The following is a 16,751-nucleotide window of genomic DNA, read 5'->3' on the forward strand; positions in this document are numbered from 1 at the left end:
AAACCGTGATCCTCCTGATCTCTGCCTCCTGAGTAGCTAGGATTGCAAGCATGAGCCACCTGCACCTGGCTTGCCTTTGTTCTCTTTAAGCCGTGTTACCTCTTGTGAGATAGCCTAGATCTGACTGTTCTGTTTCACTGGTGAATATCAAGTTGGCTCTATGAGTTCAGTTCTTACACAGTCTACTGTGTAAGAAACACAGACAGGACAGCTCAGCATTGGGGAAGTGAGGCTTCTCTTAGCCCAGCCAGAGAAGCTCAGTGAAGGGGAAGAGTTCACTCCTGCAGGGTAGAGTGTCTGCAGCTCCTATCTGCACTCAGAAAGCCAGTGTAGGAACCACACTGCTTACCTTGAACTCCATTATCAAATGGGTAGCTGGCTACAAGGGCACCACCATGGAGGTTTGCAGAGAGGACAAATGTCTCCGTTTTCAGCCACTTCATGACTGCCAGCGTTTCAGGCTGCCTTGATACATTATTATGCTCAAAAGCATCGGGGAAATTTCTATTCAGGTCATACTCATTATAATTTCCCCTTTAAAAGAAAGAATTGTTTAAATTAATTGGAGGGATGTGAGGGAGTTTGTTCTTAAAAGTGCACAACTTTTGGTTTGTACTCTGTGTTTTCCTGAATGTGAATATAAGTGTGGTAGATGGTTGCATTGGTGGTCTCCCATGAGCATTCATACCCTATGTTGTCCCCTCTCCTGTGACTATCTCTTACCAATGGGACATTAGCTGTTGTGACACAAGCAGAGACTTGGTTAATGTTTGCATTCTGAGACTTTTGCTCTTGGAACACTTCCTTTTAGAGTCCTAAGATCCCTCAATGGTAGCCACATGGAGAGGCCCCCATGAAGAACCCAGGTGAAAGCCAGAAGGAGACTCTAGACACATGGCCCCAGGCTAGCTGTCTCAGTTGTCTGAGCTGAGGCCCCATATGAGGCACAGAGCCTGGTCATCCCTGCTCGGTCCTGCCAGAACTGTTGACTTATAGAACCACGACTAAATGAAAAGGCTGTTGTTTTGACTCACCAAACTTGGAAATGGTTCCTTACATAGCACCTGATAACAGAAACAATGGTGGACTGACTACTTTATACACACTTATTTCTGAAAAGTGGAGTGGCCTTGATTAAATATGCTAGAAAAACTTAAAATCAAATGGAATCAATGGTGAAATTTTATTTATTTATTTTGGTAAAGCAAAGAATTTTTTTTTGAGACAGGATCTCACTATGTAGTCCAGGCTGGCCCCAAATTATTGATCCTTCTGCCTCAGCATCCCAAGTGCTGAAATTACAGGCATGGACCACCATACCTGACAAGCAAATAAATTTACAAATTGCACAAATTTAAATGTATATTTGACATTTGAGAAATTCTAAACCTCCAGAGGCAGCTTGAAACAAAATAAACTATTTACATCAGAACTACTGTAAGACCACTCTTTGTGATTAGTCCTTAGACTACTGGCTTAATAAATTAATGAGTAACTTTTGAGGGCCCCAGAAGCTAACAATGATGAACAGTACTTGCAGGTCCATGGGGAAAGAGACATCAAACAAGAAATTCTACACTAAAAACTGTGCGATGAGGAAGGGCTCAGGGATCTGAAAGTACAGCAGGGGACATGATACAGGAAGCATGTCAGGAAAGGAGTTTTTGAGGGGATGCTGTTGAAGCAGTGGAAGGGGTGAAGAGTGGGAAATGGATGGGATGTGGACAATGCCTGAGCTGGGAAAGCACCTGCAAGTACCAAAAGACAGAGACTGACCAGGAAGGCTGAAGCAGGGGGAGGCAAGGGGATCGCCAATGAAGGCAGAGGGGCTGGGCAGGTGCAGGAGTACGGAGGCTTCCATGTGTCATCCTACAAGCACTGGCAGGTCTAAAGAGTGTCAGCACACCAGCAACACGACCCAGGCTCTGAAGTGCTCATCATCATGTGATTCCTGCTGCCTGGGCCAACCAGTGCCTGATGGGAGGCTTTTTTGTTGTTTGATCTGTTTTTTAAACGGTTAGGCCTGCTTGCCTTTTACCTTCCACTGTTGTAAAAGCAGTCAGGCTTCTTGACAGCTTCGAATCCATCTGGGTTCATTGAAGGCATGATGTGGATTCGTGTACTGTTCATTAGCTTTGTGATGTCAGGGTCTTTCCCATAGCTGGTTACGAGATAGTCGATCAGGTGGAGCAGCAGCTCCCGCCCCACAGTCTGTGTGTGTGAAAGAGAAAAAGGGTGTTATTAGGTCAAGAGGCAATCAGGAAAACAGTTCCTAGCATACAAAGCCCACAGCAGGAAACTCTACACATGATATTTTAAGGCCCAAACTAGGTTTTACCATTACTCTTTCTCAAGCACATTGAGATCTGGTAAAGGTGGTCAGTCCCAGTGCTGAAAAGTATTTGTTAATAAAAGTTCAAGTATTCATTTGTAAGTAATTCACTCTATTTTGTGTGTGTGCTGAGGATTGGAACTCAGAATAATTTACTCTTTTAAACATGAATTAGAATAGTTTTCTTATCATAATGTTTTTCATTTGCTTACCCTCCAAAATATTTTCTGGAGTAGTAGAGAAAGAGAGAAGGCTGGGAATTAGGGTGTCTCCATGAGAATGCATGGTGCATATGAAAGCCATCAATACATAAGACATTGCAGAGTTTAATCAGATTAATTCTATTAACCTATTTAATAACTTTAATAGACTTCAGAGTTCCATACTCTCCTAGTTACAAGTTCTCCTCCTGCACATTTCTGTGTGTTTTTGATCTCCACGTTCTCATGTTTCTGAAATGTTAGTCATTGCATTCATCCAGTTTTTTGCTGTATGTCATTCTCAGACTGATATTTACTTTAAGTGATATTGGTTTTTGTTTATATTTTATCATTACCATTTTGCTTGATACATAAATTTCTAACATTAAGTAAAAAAACAATGGGACTATGAAAACTTGAAAAACCGTCACATCCACCTAAAATAATTTTCTGTATACCAATGACTTAGAAACTGAAGAACTGTGGGAGAGATCTTGCTTTATAATACCTTAGAGATAGGCTTACTATTTTTCTTATCTAAAAAAGTAATTTATATTTTAGTCTTCTTACAGCAAGACATGATTAGATGCTGTCATGTTCTCTCTAAAGCTAGGTTCAAGGAACTTGCTTCTGAAGACCTGATGTTGTTCCCGGACTAGGAAATGGAAAGCAGGGCAGCAGGAGATTAGATAAGGCTAGTGCTGCAAACATTGTGTAGACACTGCCCAGGAAAAGATACAATGGAGCCTCAAAAGAAGTTGCTCTGCACTGCAGAAATGCATCCTTGTGACAAAGGATGAGTGATCCTCCAATGATAGATCCTTTATCCCCCTAACTGGCAAATAAAGAGCTCACATTTTATACATTTATTATCCTGATGAACATAGAATATTGAAACTGGGACTAAAAGTCTGGAATATGTGAATTTTATATTCATAGGTAGCCATAAAATTAAGAGTGCAAATATACTCAATTCTAACTTCAGTTTTTTCCTACTAATTTTTATCTTCTTCTCCCATTACCTTGGCTTTTGTTTTTACAGTCACTTGAAAATTCTCGTGCAATCTGTTAATCAAAAAAGTCAAATATTTGGGCTGGCAGAGTGACTCAAGTAGTAAAGTACCTGCCTAACAAGCATGAGGCCCTGAGTTCAAACCCCAGCACCACCGAAAAAAGAGAAGTCACATATATCTGACAGTGTATTTCCAGTGCTAAGGTATAATATGTTTTGGAAGCCCAAGCAACCACTGGCTTTCCTAAATACAGTGTGGCAATAGCTGGGGACTTTAAATGTGAAAAAGGGATAGGGACACAGGGGTTTCTTTAAGTTCATTAACTTTCTAAATGGTGGTAAGAGACCACAGGATGCTTTAATCAGGAAAAACTCAAGGTCCACAAGTCCCAAGTACAGAGGGGGAGGATGTCAGACTCCTCACGCTGTTCTAATTGTGAATTTCTCTCATAACTATCCAAACCATCTATTCTCAACTAACAAGAGTGCAAGCCAGGGGATGACAATGAAATTCACCCAACAAAAAGCAAAAAAACCAAACCAAACCAAAACAAAAAATCTGGTATAGTGGTACACACCTGTAATCCCAGTATTCAGGGAGGCTGAGGCAGGTGGACTTCAAGTTCAAGACAAGCCTGGACTACAGGCTCTTTTTTGAGACCCTGTCTCAAAAAAAAAAAAAAAAAAAAGAGGCAGGGTTGAGTTAGAATTCAGTTAAATACAAAACTAGACATAAGCAACTGTGAAAGAACAGAATATGAAAATTAAAGGTTTATTATTAGCAGAGGGGGTGGAGGTTAGGAGAGAGGGAAGCAAAAGAAGTACAAATTTTCAAAATAGTAATTTCTTTACCTTTTATAGCAAGAAGTCATAAGATATTATCAAAAGATAAAAAAAAATATGACATGAATATAGCCTCAAAGTTTTTTTATTTTTCAGTCCTGGAGACTGAACCCAGGGCCTTGTACATATCAGGCAAGTGCCCTACCACTTAGTCATATTCCCACCTCACCAGTTACTTTGGTTTCACTTCAGTTTTATTCCCTGGTTAATATACTTGACTAAATCCATACATCTTGTTTGGATATGCCACATATTCTATTTTATATTCTCTTATTTTTATTTTTATTAAAAACCAAAACAAAATTTTGTATTTATCAGTGTATATTGGTTGCACAAAGAGGTTTCACTGTGGCATTTGCACACACGCACATATTGTACTTTGTTCAAATTCACTCCTCTATTACTTGTTCTTGTCCTTCATACCCCTCTTTTAATTTTATATTAATTCCTCTCATTCTTTTACCACAGAAGTATGTAAATGTCTAGAATAATGCCTGTAAACATTAATAATGACTTCTAGGTAGTATTCTGAGTGACTTATTTTTCGAGTATCACTTTAAAATTAACTCTGTTTACAGATTATTCTTGAATTGCAAAAATTCTGTTTTTCTCCTGTATTCCTCTACTCAATTATGGCTGCCATGGCAGAGGCAGAAAGTGTAAGGTCACTTAAAAAAAAAAAAACAAGAAACCAAGATTATTTTCAACAGGAGATTATTTTTTAAGTAAAACGTAACATATTATTTTTAATAGAAAAAAAGGCCCAGTTCTAAAAAAGAAGGAATAAAGAGGTAGCGAGGAAGTTCGAAGGGAAATGGCTGTATCACAGACAGCACTAGTTCCTGATGGTATCATAGAGCTACGGAATAGAGTGTGGAAACTACAAACACACAATGGGGTGCGGGTCAGGGGAGAGAGGAAGGAAATATATTTAAAATAGTGTGGTCAGTTCTGTCCACTCTGCCAGTGTGTATGTGTGTCTTGTAGGGATTCTGCACTTGTGGTCCATAGACTTCTAGAAGATCTATAGACCCTGGGGTTGAGGCAGGCTAGTAACAGAGAAAGAAAAACCCTTCTATGAGATTCAACCCTCCTCAGCAAAAGGTCACTACATGCTGAACTCCTCCTTGTCCTCAACATCCCCTCTAATGGTCATTTTATGGTTAGGATTGCAGTTGTAAATTCCTTTTCAATTGTAAATTCCCTTTCAGTTGTAAGTTCCTCCAGAAGACAGGAGAGTTTCTTGGCTGGTTCAGACTGAAAATGGTGCATGCCTGGTAAAGGGAAATCTATGCTCAATTTGACCTCTATTTAAGACCTTATAAATAGTGGTAGCATTTCACACATACAATTACAAACCTGGGAATTAGCATAAGTGCATGTGCAGAATGCCCCATATTATATAACGAGATCTTGTCAATCCCACTTGCCAATTACCCTGGTCCCTTCTACAAAAACTGCCCAGATTTTTCCAGTATTTGCCTTTACAAGTTATAAATTGCCATCTGAACAAAGATTGGGGCTTCTGTGGCATCTGACCAGAGCAACCTCTCTCTTTTGTGGTGCCTATACGTTCCTTTCCCTTTCAATAAAACTTTGCTGCTACTTTATAATCTGTGTCTCTGCCCAATTCTTCATTCTGAGACACGAGGACCTGAGATCTTCTCCACCAGCATCTTCTGAGACCACCCACTGGTAACAGGGTCTGAGTTCAAACTTTACATTATTATAGCAAGGAAAATCTCCAAAGAAGGTTAAGAACCACTGTCCTAAAATGTTAGCTGTGTTGCCTTTTAGAAAGATTAAAAGTATTGAAAAGCTTTGAAAAATATTAAAAATACTTTCAATACCAAAAGATCTAAGGGAGGAATGAGAGGGATTGGTGGGTAGGATCTATGTTCAGAATGAGCCCTCTGCTCCTAGGTTAGGTCTTCTCTTTCTCTAGTTCCTAGTGGCAACAGGAGAGTAGAGTATGCAAAACTTCAAGTTCAGAATAACAAACTTCCTTCCCTTCCTCCCTTCCAATAGTACAGGGGTTTGAACTCAGGGCCTCATACTGACTAGACAGGTGCTCTACCACTAATGCCACACTGCTAGTTCTTTTTGCTTTTGCTGATTTTGAGATAGAGTATTGTTTTATGCCTGGGCCAGCCTAGACAGTAATTCTGCTACTTATGTCGTGGATGCCACCACATCTGGCCATTGGTTGAGATGGGAACTCATGAAATTTTTGCAGGGGCTGGCCTTGAACCATGATCTTCTTGATCTCTGCCTAGGATAACAGGCATGAGCCATTGCACCTTGGCCCAGAATAACACATTTCTTAATAGCCCCCTGGAGCCTAGAGACAGTGCCACCAGCTGAGGCATAAAAAGAGTAAATAGTACTTCAGATCCCAACCTCAAAACACACTGAGACTTTTTCCTCTGCCTAGTCTCAATCCTTCCTTAACATCCTCAGGGAATCAGGGTGAACCAGAGAGCCCTGTGAGAGTGAGACAGGCTAGTTAATAGGAAAAGAAGTCAGGGGACTTTCAGGCACCATGTAACTTTTCCTCAGTACATTTCATCTCACCCAATGCTATCCTTTGCAGTTGCAAATTTCTCTTCAATTGTAAATCCTTTGCAGTTGTAAGTTGTGAGTTGTAAGATAGGAAGACTTAAGGAAAATTCTGCCCTCGATTACATCTCAGATAAAAGCCCTTTGCTTAAAGCATGAATATTGATTGCAACTCATATATGTAATTAAAATACCTGAGAGCTAGCTTAAGTGCATGCCCTGTCAATCAAACTCTAGCCCATCCTGGAAAGACCACCCAGATTTTTCCTGGCATTTGCCCTTTCAATTTCTAAAGGCCCTTTGAAACAAAGACTGGCATGTGCTCCCATCCCATCTGTCTGGGGCCCACCACTGCTTTCACTGCTTTCTCTATGGTGGCTTCTCCACAATTTCAATAAACTTTACTACATTTTTGTGTTTTGCTTGAATTCTTTTCTTGTGACACACAAATACCTGAAATCTTTTGACCAGAGTCTCCAGAGACCACCTATCTGTTAACAATAGCACACATAAACTAACCAGAGAAAGATGCTAGAATTTTGGGGAACTGATGGAAAAAATAAGTAAATTTGGTGAGTTTAAGGCCTCTTGCTTATCTTTGGAAGTTTCAGTTCTGAGGATTAATTTCTGAGTAGCAGACTGTAACTTCTGAAATTCCAGGAATTTGATAAACAAACAGCTAGAGACAATGAGTGCCATCTGTCTCTTATTAAAAATGGATTCCAAAGGACCTTGATCTATAGACTAGATAGCAAAAGGAAGTATGGGCTGCTGTGTCTAATAGTTGTTTTATTAAAAGCAACTTTGGTCAAACTCCCAGCAATAGTCTCTTAAAGAAACAATTCATTATGCTTAAATGGACTAAGCTTCATGGATAGATGGATTGAGCTTCACCCACCCCCAAAGCAGTTTCAGAGACCTCCTCCTTTCTTAAAGGTAGGCTTTCACATCTGAGCTTTGCCTATAAAAGTCCCCTCTTGGCATGTAGTGGGGAGGAGGGAAAGACATGGCAGCAAACTGAAACTTAAAGAAACTGAACCTGAAAACAGTCACGCAGCACTGAGGATGAAGTAGCCAATGAAATTACAAGTAACCATATATGTGTTAAACTTTGTGTTTCATTTCTGTAACCTGCTTGCAAGAGTATATAAGGCAAGACCCCTTTGTTCTCGGGGCTCAGGCTTTGGATGTGAGTCTGCTGAGCCACTGCTGACATGTGAATAAATACTGCTTCCCGAAAAGCCTTGGTATCCCATTTCCCTGCTTGAATATCCTGCAACATTTCTGGTGCACCAGAGAACAAGTCTCAGTTGCACAAAGGAACCTGGAGAAGGCTTGGGAACAAATTGGGAGCCCCGTCCATCAGACTGGTAAGAACCTGGGTTCAAATAATAGGTCTGCCTTTGGGAGGCAGAAGGGAAGACTGATCACCTCCCAGAGACACCTGAGTAGCCCTATCCGGGATGAAACTGTGTCAGGTTAAGGGAGTGGGGTGGAAGTGTGTGTGTGAGTGTAAGTCTGAGACGTAGCCTGGCTACAAAGCAAGTGAGGACCCTGTGTAGGTACATTTCCTGGCAGGGTGACTGTGTCCAGGTCACCAATATTGTTCTTCCCTGTGTGTTGGAGAAGAGGACCCCTTACCTCTCCTCCAAAAACCTCTGTGTCTGTCTTGACATCTGGTAACAGGAGGAAATGGGTGAAAATCAGAGTAAGGGCAACCCCTTGGAGTTTATGCTCAAAAACTTTAAAAAGGGATTTAATGGAGACTATGGAGTCAACAAGCTTAGGACCTTTTGTGAATTAGATTGACCCATTTTTGGTGTAGGGTGGCCCCAGAAGGATTGATAAACAAAATTGTAGTCAATGAGGCTTATAGGGTAATTGTAGGGAAGGCTGGGCACCCAGGTCAGTTTCCCTACATTGACTGCTGGCAGGATGCAGTTCTCAACTGACCTGAATGGCTAAGACCTTTTCTGGAAGAAACCTATAGGATCATGGTAGCTAGGGTGGCCACAACTTCCAAGTGTAGGGAGAAATCAAAGGAGCTTGTACTTGCAGAGGAGCCTGAGGAAATGTCACTGCCCTATGTGCTGCTTTATCCACCCCTGCCACTGGCACCCAGTTCCACACCCTCATCTTCAACATTGGATGGGGAAGATCGAGGGATAGTCACACCTATAAAATCTGGCCTGGAAGCCTCTGGGACCTCAACTTCCCTGACCTCCCCAAGACCTAGGAAACCCATACCCATTCTGAGTCCACCAGTTCTTACCCACATCCTCCATCCAATTGGGGGCATCCAACCAGCCTTCACAAGGACCCCTCCTCTCCTCAGAATCCCACTGCCCTGCAGATGCCCCTGAGGGAGGTCCAAGGTCCAGTGTATTTTGACCAGGATGGTCAAATGCAAAGAGGAGGATGGGCATTCATCTACCAGCCCTTTACCACCACAGGCCTTCTAAACTGGAAACATCATACTCCCTCCTCCACAAAAAAACTCAAGCTCTGATTGATTTAATGCAGTCTATCATCCAAACTCATAAATCCACCTGGGCAGACTGCCAACAGCTTCTGACTCTATTCAGCACTGAAGAGCAGTGCCTTATAACGTAGGGGGCTCTAAAGTGGTTGGAAAATCATGCCTCTGCAGGCACCTTAAATGCTCAAGCTTATGCTCAGGCTCAGTTCCCTGAGAAGGACCCCCACTGGGACCCTAATGGTGACCGAGACTACCAATGGCTTGAACGATACCAGGAGTCACTATTGGAAGGCATGAAGGAAGGAGGGAAAAAGGCCATGGACATGAGCAAAACATCAGAAGTCCTACAAGGGCTGGATGAGAGTCCTGGCCAGTTTTATGAGCCTTTCTGTGAGCCCCTCCACTTGTACACTCCTTTTGACCTGGAAGCCGCTGAAAACCAGTGGATGATTAATGCTGCTTTTGTTGACCAGGCCCAGGGGGACATAAGGTGAAAATTGTAGAAACTGGAGGGATTCACTGGAATGAACACCAGCCAACTCTTGGAGGTGGCCACAAATTTTTTTGTCATTTGAGAACAGGAAGCAAAACGGTAGGCCAACAGGAAGAAGAAAAGGAAAGTGGACCTCCTTGCTGCAGCCTTAGTTGAGTAATCAGGTGGGCCCCGATGGCTGGTCCGAGCAGAGGCAGGAGCATTCACTGCAGATAGCAACCAGTGTCCCCAGGATGCCCCAACCCAGGGAGGAACTAGGGCGAGATTGATGTGCCTATTATTGCCAAGACAGGCACTGGAAGAATGAATGTCCCCAGTGGGCTAGACCAGAGGCAGAGGCTGAGTTGTCAAGGGAAAGTATCAGTCCACCTGTGGGGAAGCCAGCCCTGGGAGGAAAACATTTTCAGAATAGCAGCTCTAGAAGGCTATGAGGAGGAATAGGACAGACAGGGCTCCATTTTAGTAGGCCCCCGGGAACCTTTGGTCCAAATGAGTATGGGGGCCATCCTGTTGACCTCAGGGTTGACATGGGCACAGAACACTCAGTTGTGACCCAACCAGTGGGCCCCCTTTCACAAAAGCATGCAACTATTATTGGGGTTACAGGGAACTGGGCCCACTGCCCCTTCTTAGTGTCTAGACAATTCAGTCTTGGAAGCCATGAAGTAAGGCATGAATTCCTCTATTTCCCTGATTGCCCTGTGGTCCTGATGGGCAGTGACATATTATGCACACTGAGGACACAGATAACCTTTGATTCTGATGGCATGGCAGCCTTAAAACTGAGAGGACCTGAGACAAAGACTCTAACTCTCACGGTCACACAAGAAGAGGAATGGCGGTTCTATGTCCCTGAGGGCAGGCTTCCTGAGATTCCTGAGCTTCCCCTCAAGATTCCACATGTATGGGCTGAAGGTAACACCCTAGGCCTGGCCCAAAACATGCCCCAGTAGTGGTGGAATTAAATCCAGGGGATACCCTTGTCAGTCAAAAGCAGTACTTCATTTCCTGCAAGCCCAGATTGGAATTCAAAAACACCTTGACAGACTCCTAAAGTATGGGATCCTTGGGCTGTGCCAGTCATTCTAGAACACCCCCTTATTACCTGTCAAAAAACCAGGGACTGGGGATTTTAGGCCAGTTCAGGACCTCTGGGCAGTAAATTCAGCAACTGTCACTCTGCACCCTGTGGTCCTGAATCCCTACATGCTCTTAGGCATTATCCTGGCTGAGGCAAAGTTTTTTATCTGTCTAGATCTTAAGGATGTGTTTTTCTGCATCCACCTAGCCCCACAGAGCCAGCCTATTTTTGCCTTCTAGTGGGCAAAATCCCAATACTGGGGACAAGGGACAGCTAATCTGGACTTGGTTGCTGCAAGGCTTCAAAAACTCCCCTACTATCTTCAGAACTGCCTTGGCATCTACCTCAAAGCTTTCTCAGCTGACCAGCATGGTTGCACACTCCTCCAGTATATGGACTACCTCCTGCTGGCTGGATCAACTTAGGAGGACTGTATGGAAGGGACTTGTCTCCTTTTCTCTCTCTTATGGGAGGCAGGGTACAAAGTTTCTCAGAAGAAGGCACAGATTTGCCAAAACACCATCAAATACCTTGGTTTTCACCTGTCACAGGGCCAACACAGGCTTGTTGAAAACAAGCTGTCTGTTCCATTCTGGCTCCCAAGACCCACCAGCAAATCAGAGAGTTTTTGGGAGCTGCAGGTTTTTGCAGAATTTGGATCCCTAACTACTCTCTCTTGACTAAGCACCTCTATGAAGCCACAAAGGGGGGAGAATGGGAACCCTTGGTATGGGGAGAGGAACAAGGGAAAACCTTTAGAGAAATCAAGAAGGCATTTACAAATGCCCCTGCTCTAGGCCTGCTGGATGTGATGAAGCCCTTTTTCTTGTACATCCACGAGTGAAAGGGGACAGCTGTCGGCAACTACTAAGCTCCTGGCATTGTCCACTAGCTTACCTGTCAAAACAACTTGATGCCATTTCCTGAGGCTGGGTGCCTTACTTGCATGCCCTGGCAGCCACTGCTATCCTAGTAACAGAAGCAGACAAGCTTACTCTAGGGCAAGAACTCACTGTTCGGGTTCCCCACTCTGTCCTGACTGTCATGGAGTATAAGGAAAATTATTGGCTGACCAACTTGCAGATGGTCAAATACCAGAGTATGCTATGTGAAAACCTACACGTTTGGCTGGAGGTTGTTAACACTCTGAACCCAGCTACCCTATTGCCAATTGAGTCAAGTCCCCTGGAACAGATCATGGATGAAGTTTTCTCTCTTCAGCTGGATCTAACTGATCAGTCTATTGGCCACCCAGATGTTGAATATTTCACAGATGGCAGCAGCTTTGTCCTGGATGGCACATGCTTTGCCAGGTATGTGGTGGTAATGCTGGACTCAGTCATGGAAGCCTGCCTGCTGCCAGTTGGAACTTCTCCACAGAAGGCTGAACTTGTCACCCTCACATGGGCGCTCCAGCTCACTGCAGGAGTACAGGTAAACATCTACACTGACTCTAAATACGACTTCACAACCATTCGTGTCTATGGGGACTTATATGAAAAGAGGGGACTCATTAACTTAGGAGGATAAAGTATTAAATATGGGCAAGAGATCCTCAAACTGCTAGATGCTGTATGGGCCCCTAAATGGGTGGCAGTTTGTCTGTACCTTCTCAGGATGGGAAGCCTTCCCCACGCAGACTGGGAAGGGCTGGGAGGTGACCAGATGCCTGCTAAAGGAGATCAGCCTTCAGTTTGGGATACTTTTGTCTATTGGGTTGGCCTTTGTGGCTGAGGTGGTGCAGCTGGTAGCTAAGGGCCTAGAAGTCACCTGGAAATTGCATACAGCCTATTGCCCCCAAAGTTCAGGAAAAGTGGGACATATGAATTGGACTCTAAACTTACAGCTGGGAAAGCTATGCCAAAAGACCCATCTACAGTGGGATGAGTTACTACCTATAGCATTACTAAGGATCAGGTCAAGCCCCACAAATTGGACAGGGCTTTCACCCTTTGAAGTCCTTTATGGACACCCACCCCCTTAATCAAGGGTATATGAGGGGACCTCAAAGAGATAGGTGCCCTCACCTTGAGACAATAGATGCAGGCTCTTGGGTTGACTCTCTCGAAAATCAATTACTGGGTCCAGGAGAGACTTCCCATTAGCCTGACAACCCCCATACACCCTTACAAACCAGGGGATGCTATCTGGGTAAAAGAATGGAATGTCCAACCATTAAAACCCCATTGGAGGGGCCTTTTTGTTGTTATTTTGTCTACCCCCACCACAGTTAAGGTAGCAGAAATTACTCCCTGGATCCACCACAGCTGATTGAAGCCAGCCTCTTTTGAGTGGGAGTGCATTCCTGACCCAGCCTCATGGTGCAAGATCACCCTCCAGAAGGTCTGTGCCCTTCCTCAGCAGGACCATGCTTCCCAGGAAACAACAGGACAACAACCCTGCTCTAGTCACTCTAGAAGATGACTAGTCTACGCACAGCACAAGCTTGGATATGGGACGTGCCCCTGTTTGCTACATACTTGGACTCTTATCTTTTGGGTTGATTCTTGCAAAGTTTCCCCATGTACTGAATGTTATAAGAGAGCCTTTGTTGGGATCTCCATGCAGCCATATTTTGTATCATACACCTACCAATGGGTTGAATGTTACATCAGCTCATATACTCCTCAGGTTTGTGAGATTGCAGGTAAGCGATACTGGAAGTTCCAGGGTAAGGGGAACAATGCAGGCTATATTTGCAATGGAAAGCAAGAAGAGTGGGTCTGCTGGACCTACTCGGGACATTGGGAAAGTTCTGACAGTGGGAGAGTCCAGGGCCTAGCTCAGGAACAACTTGTTGTCAGACCCAACTTGAGGCCAGCTGCCAGTCAAGGCACTGGGCCACTGTATAGTGAAATCAGAAGTGAATTATGCAGAGGATTAGACCTCCTAACAACAGGAAAAAATCTTTTTGTAGACCTAGTGGAAAGGATTGTCAAAGAACTAAATGTCTCAAATTACTGGGTGTGTGGAGGTGTCATCGTGAGTAAGGAATGGCCTTGGAAAGGGACAAGTTTACATGGTTACCAACTTTTATTGTGGAATCAATCTATAACTAGACAAAGAGAGTAACCGACCTCAGACCTGTGCTCTCACATCAGAGGTAATAGGGGAAGGATGTATCAAAAGAATTGGACCAGAATATGAAAAGTGGGTGGGGGAGGCCCCTTGTAAAAGGGTACTCTCTTGGAATGGGACTAATCTAACCTGGTGGCCTGATGAGCCTAAATGGTATTGGACATTGCCCCCATCGGAAAACAGTCCCCAGTGTCATGATTCTCTACCCAATGGCAGCCTCTTAAATTGTTCTACTACCAGCAAGGCAAACCCATTCCGAGGCATCCCTGAGACTGGCAAATATTGGAATAACCTCACTAATACTGACCCAGTGGTGGAGGGCACTGGATGGGTTATTCTAGATATATGGGAAGCAAGCTTATACCAAACTCCCTGGGACTTGGAAGGGAAGCTGTACTACAGGAATATTCAGCCTGGGTTTTTCCTCTTGCCCAACCACCAAGGAGAAATGGCTGGGGGTACCCCTTTTTGAAACTCTGGGGCCCAGAGTAAAAAGGGACCTCAGGGTGGGGGGCCAATAGAGATGGGGAAAAGATGAATGACTTCCCCAGAGGATCATCAAGACCTATGGACCAATTATCTGGGCACAGGATGGGAGCTGGAGTTACTGGACCCCCATCTATATGCTCAACAGAATCATTAGGTGACAGGCAGTTGTAGAAATTATTACCAACCAGACTGCCTCTGACCTAGAGGTACTGCCAAGTAACAGACCCAAATGCTAGCCACTATATATCAAAATTGCTGGCCTTGGATTATCTTTTAGCTGAGGATGGGGGAGTATGTGGCAAGTTCAACAGATCAGACTGTTGTCTCCACATAGATGACAAGGGTCAAGCAATAACAGAAATTACCACTAATATTAGAAAGATGGTATATGTACCCATATAGGTGTGGAAAGGATAGGACCCAAACAATCTGTTTGGAGGTTGGTTCTCTACCCTGGGCAGACCCTGAAGTGGGGGATGGTTCTTTTTCTTGGGAGCCTGCTTGGTGTTATCCTGCTGGTTCCCTTGGTATTGTGGTCCATCAGGACCATTATGGAGGCCACTATAGAAAGGAAAACAGCTGCCCATGTAATGATGCTGTGGAAATACAGACTCCCTAAGTCAGGATGATGCTCTTTGACCCTAGATGGGTCTGAGCATCAAAAGGGGAAATTATGTAGTGGAAAGGAGGGAAGACATGGCAGGAAACTGAAACTTAAAATGGTCATGTAGCACTGAGGGTGAAGTAGCCAATGAAATTACAAGTAACCATATATGGGTTCAACTTTGCTTCTCACTTCTGTAACCTACTTGCAAGGGTATAGAAGGCAAGGCCCCTTTCTTCTTGGGGCTCAGTCTTTGGATGTGAATCCGTTGAGCTGCTGCCAGCATGCTAATAAATATTGCTTCCTGAAAAGCCCTGGTGTCCCGTTTCCCTGCTTGAATATCCCACAACAGGCAGGACAGGTCGGGAAGCATGCCTGGCAGGGGCAGGCTTTGTGTGTCATGAAGGTGGAGTCAGTTCCTTTGGAGCCTGGATTTGGGAGGGTTAAACCAGGTCAGGAAGCTCAGCACTGATTAGAGCATGCCACCCATACTATGCAAATCAAAAGTGTTCTACCAAGTCAGCAGCTTGTACTTATTGGAATATGCATTTACTCTGAAATTCCTTAAAGTTAAATGTGTTATGCATAGGGTGACCCACATATTCCCGTGTCCATTTCCTTTACTGGGATGTCTAGGAGGTATCTTTCCTTCCCCTTAATTGCTCAGGTGTGTGAAGTCCTGTTGAATTGAAAATTCTGCAAGTGCCATGCTCTTAAAGTATCCTAAGTGAGTCAGGATAGATAAAGAGACAGTCAAATTATATTTTTAATAATTATTAAAAGGGTCAGACTCAGACAGGAATGAGGGAGCAAAAGCTGGATAGCCCGGCAGCTAGTCCCCCTCCCTCCTCCTTTTAGATGTAAATTTACAAGAACAAAGAGACATAAAGGGCTCTCTGCATAAAGAGCTAAATGTAAAGAAGCAGAAGGGCTCAATGAATGGGTAGACAAAAAAAAAAAAAAAAAAAGAAAGGCATGATTATCTAGCCAAAGGAGGTCCTTTTTTGTTCCTGTGTTTTGGGAAGCCCTAGATCACATCTCTTTGTTTTAAAATAACATCTTGGGCACCCAGATAGATCCACTGCCTAATGATTAGGGTTGCTAGACAACATGATTACCGGTATCTCCCCAGCTAGGGAAAAGAACCTAGAACTACAGGTAAAACTAACATTTTGAGTCTTTACTCTCATTTCCAGTGTGGGGAACAGGAAATGTTTCTCTCTTTTACCCTCAATTCTCCCTACTTTATCCTGTAATACTAAAATAAATCCTTGCTAAAACTTCCATCTTGTAAGAATCTGCTTTTTGTATGTAAGACACCTTAAAATTTTTTTCATGTTTGTGGATCTTGCATACCTGTTTATAGGGTAATAATGTCGCCATTTTGTGAATCGGTGGCCATTTTATCCTCAGGACTCACTTTTTGAGAAATGGAGCCACCCCCAGGCAGCTCCACCCCTAACAGAGACTCCCGCACATGCGCTAACTTCCTCAAGCTCCCTCTTCTGTAAAAGCCATGCCTAGCCCCAGAGTCAGCACTGAGCCATCTTTCCCCGGCCAGCCTGACAGCTTGAGCCTGTC

At 43.8% G+C, this 16,751-nt stretch overlaps 1 protein-coding gene across 3 annotated transcripts in view; it reads right to left on the reverse strand.

The window, feature by feature from the left end:
• The window catches only part of Cpm (carboxypeptidase M), a 71,126-nt gene that overhangs the window by 16,979 nt on the left and 37,396 nt on the right, over positions 1-16,751 (reverse strand). For 2 of the 3 annotated variants that reach the window (XM_020174578.2, XM_074083871.1), the window contains 2 exons: positions 2,039-2,211; positions 350-534 (listed from right to left, as the gene is read on the reverse strand). In XM_020174578.2, coding sequence (XP_020030167.1) covers positions 350-534; positions 2,039-2,211 — 358 coding nt within the window. Of the gene's footprint in view, positions 1-349; positions 535-2,038; positions 2,212-4,122; positions 4,195-16,751 lie in introns of those variants that run through there. The other variant, XM_074083872.1, reaches the window with a different exon arrangement.

Source organism: Castor canadensis, chromosome 8 (assembly GCF_047511655.1).
Source record: "Castor canadensis chromosome 8, mCasCan1.hap1v2, whole genome shotgun sequence".
Lineage (NCBI taxonomy): Eukaryota > Metazoa > Chordata > Mammalia > Rodentia > Castoridae > Castor > Castor canadensis.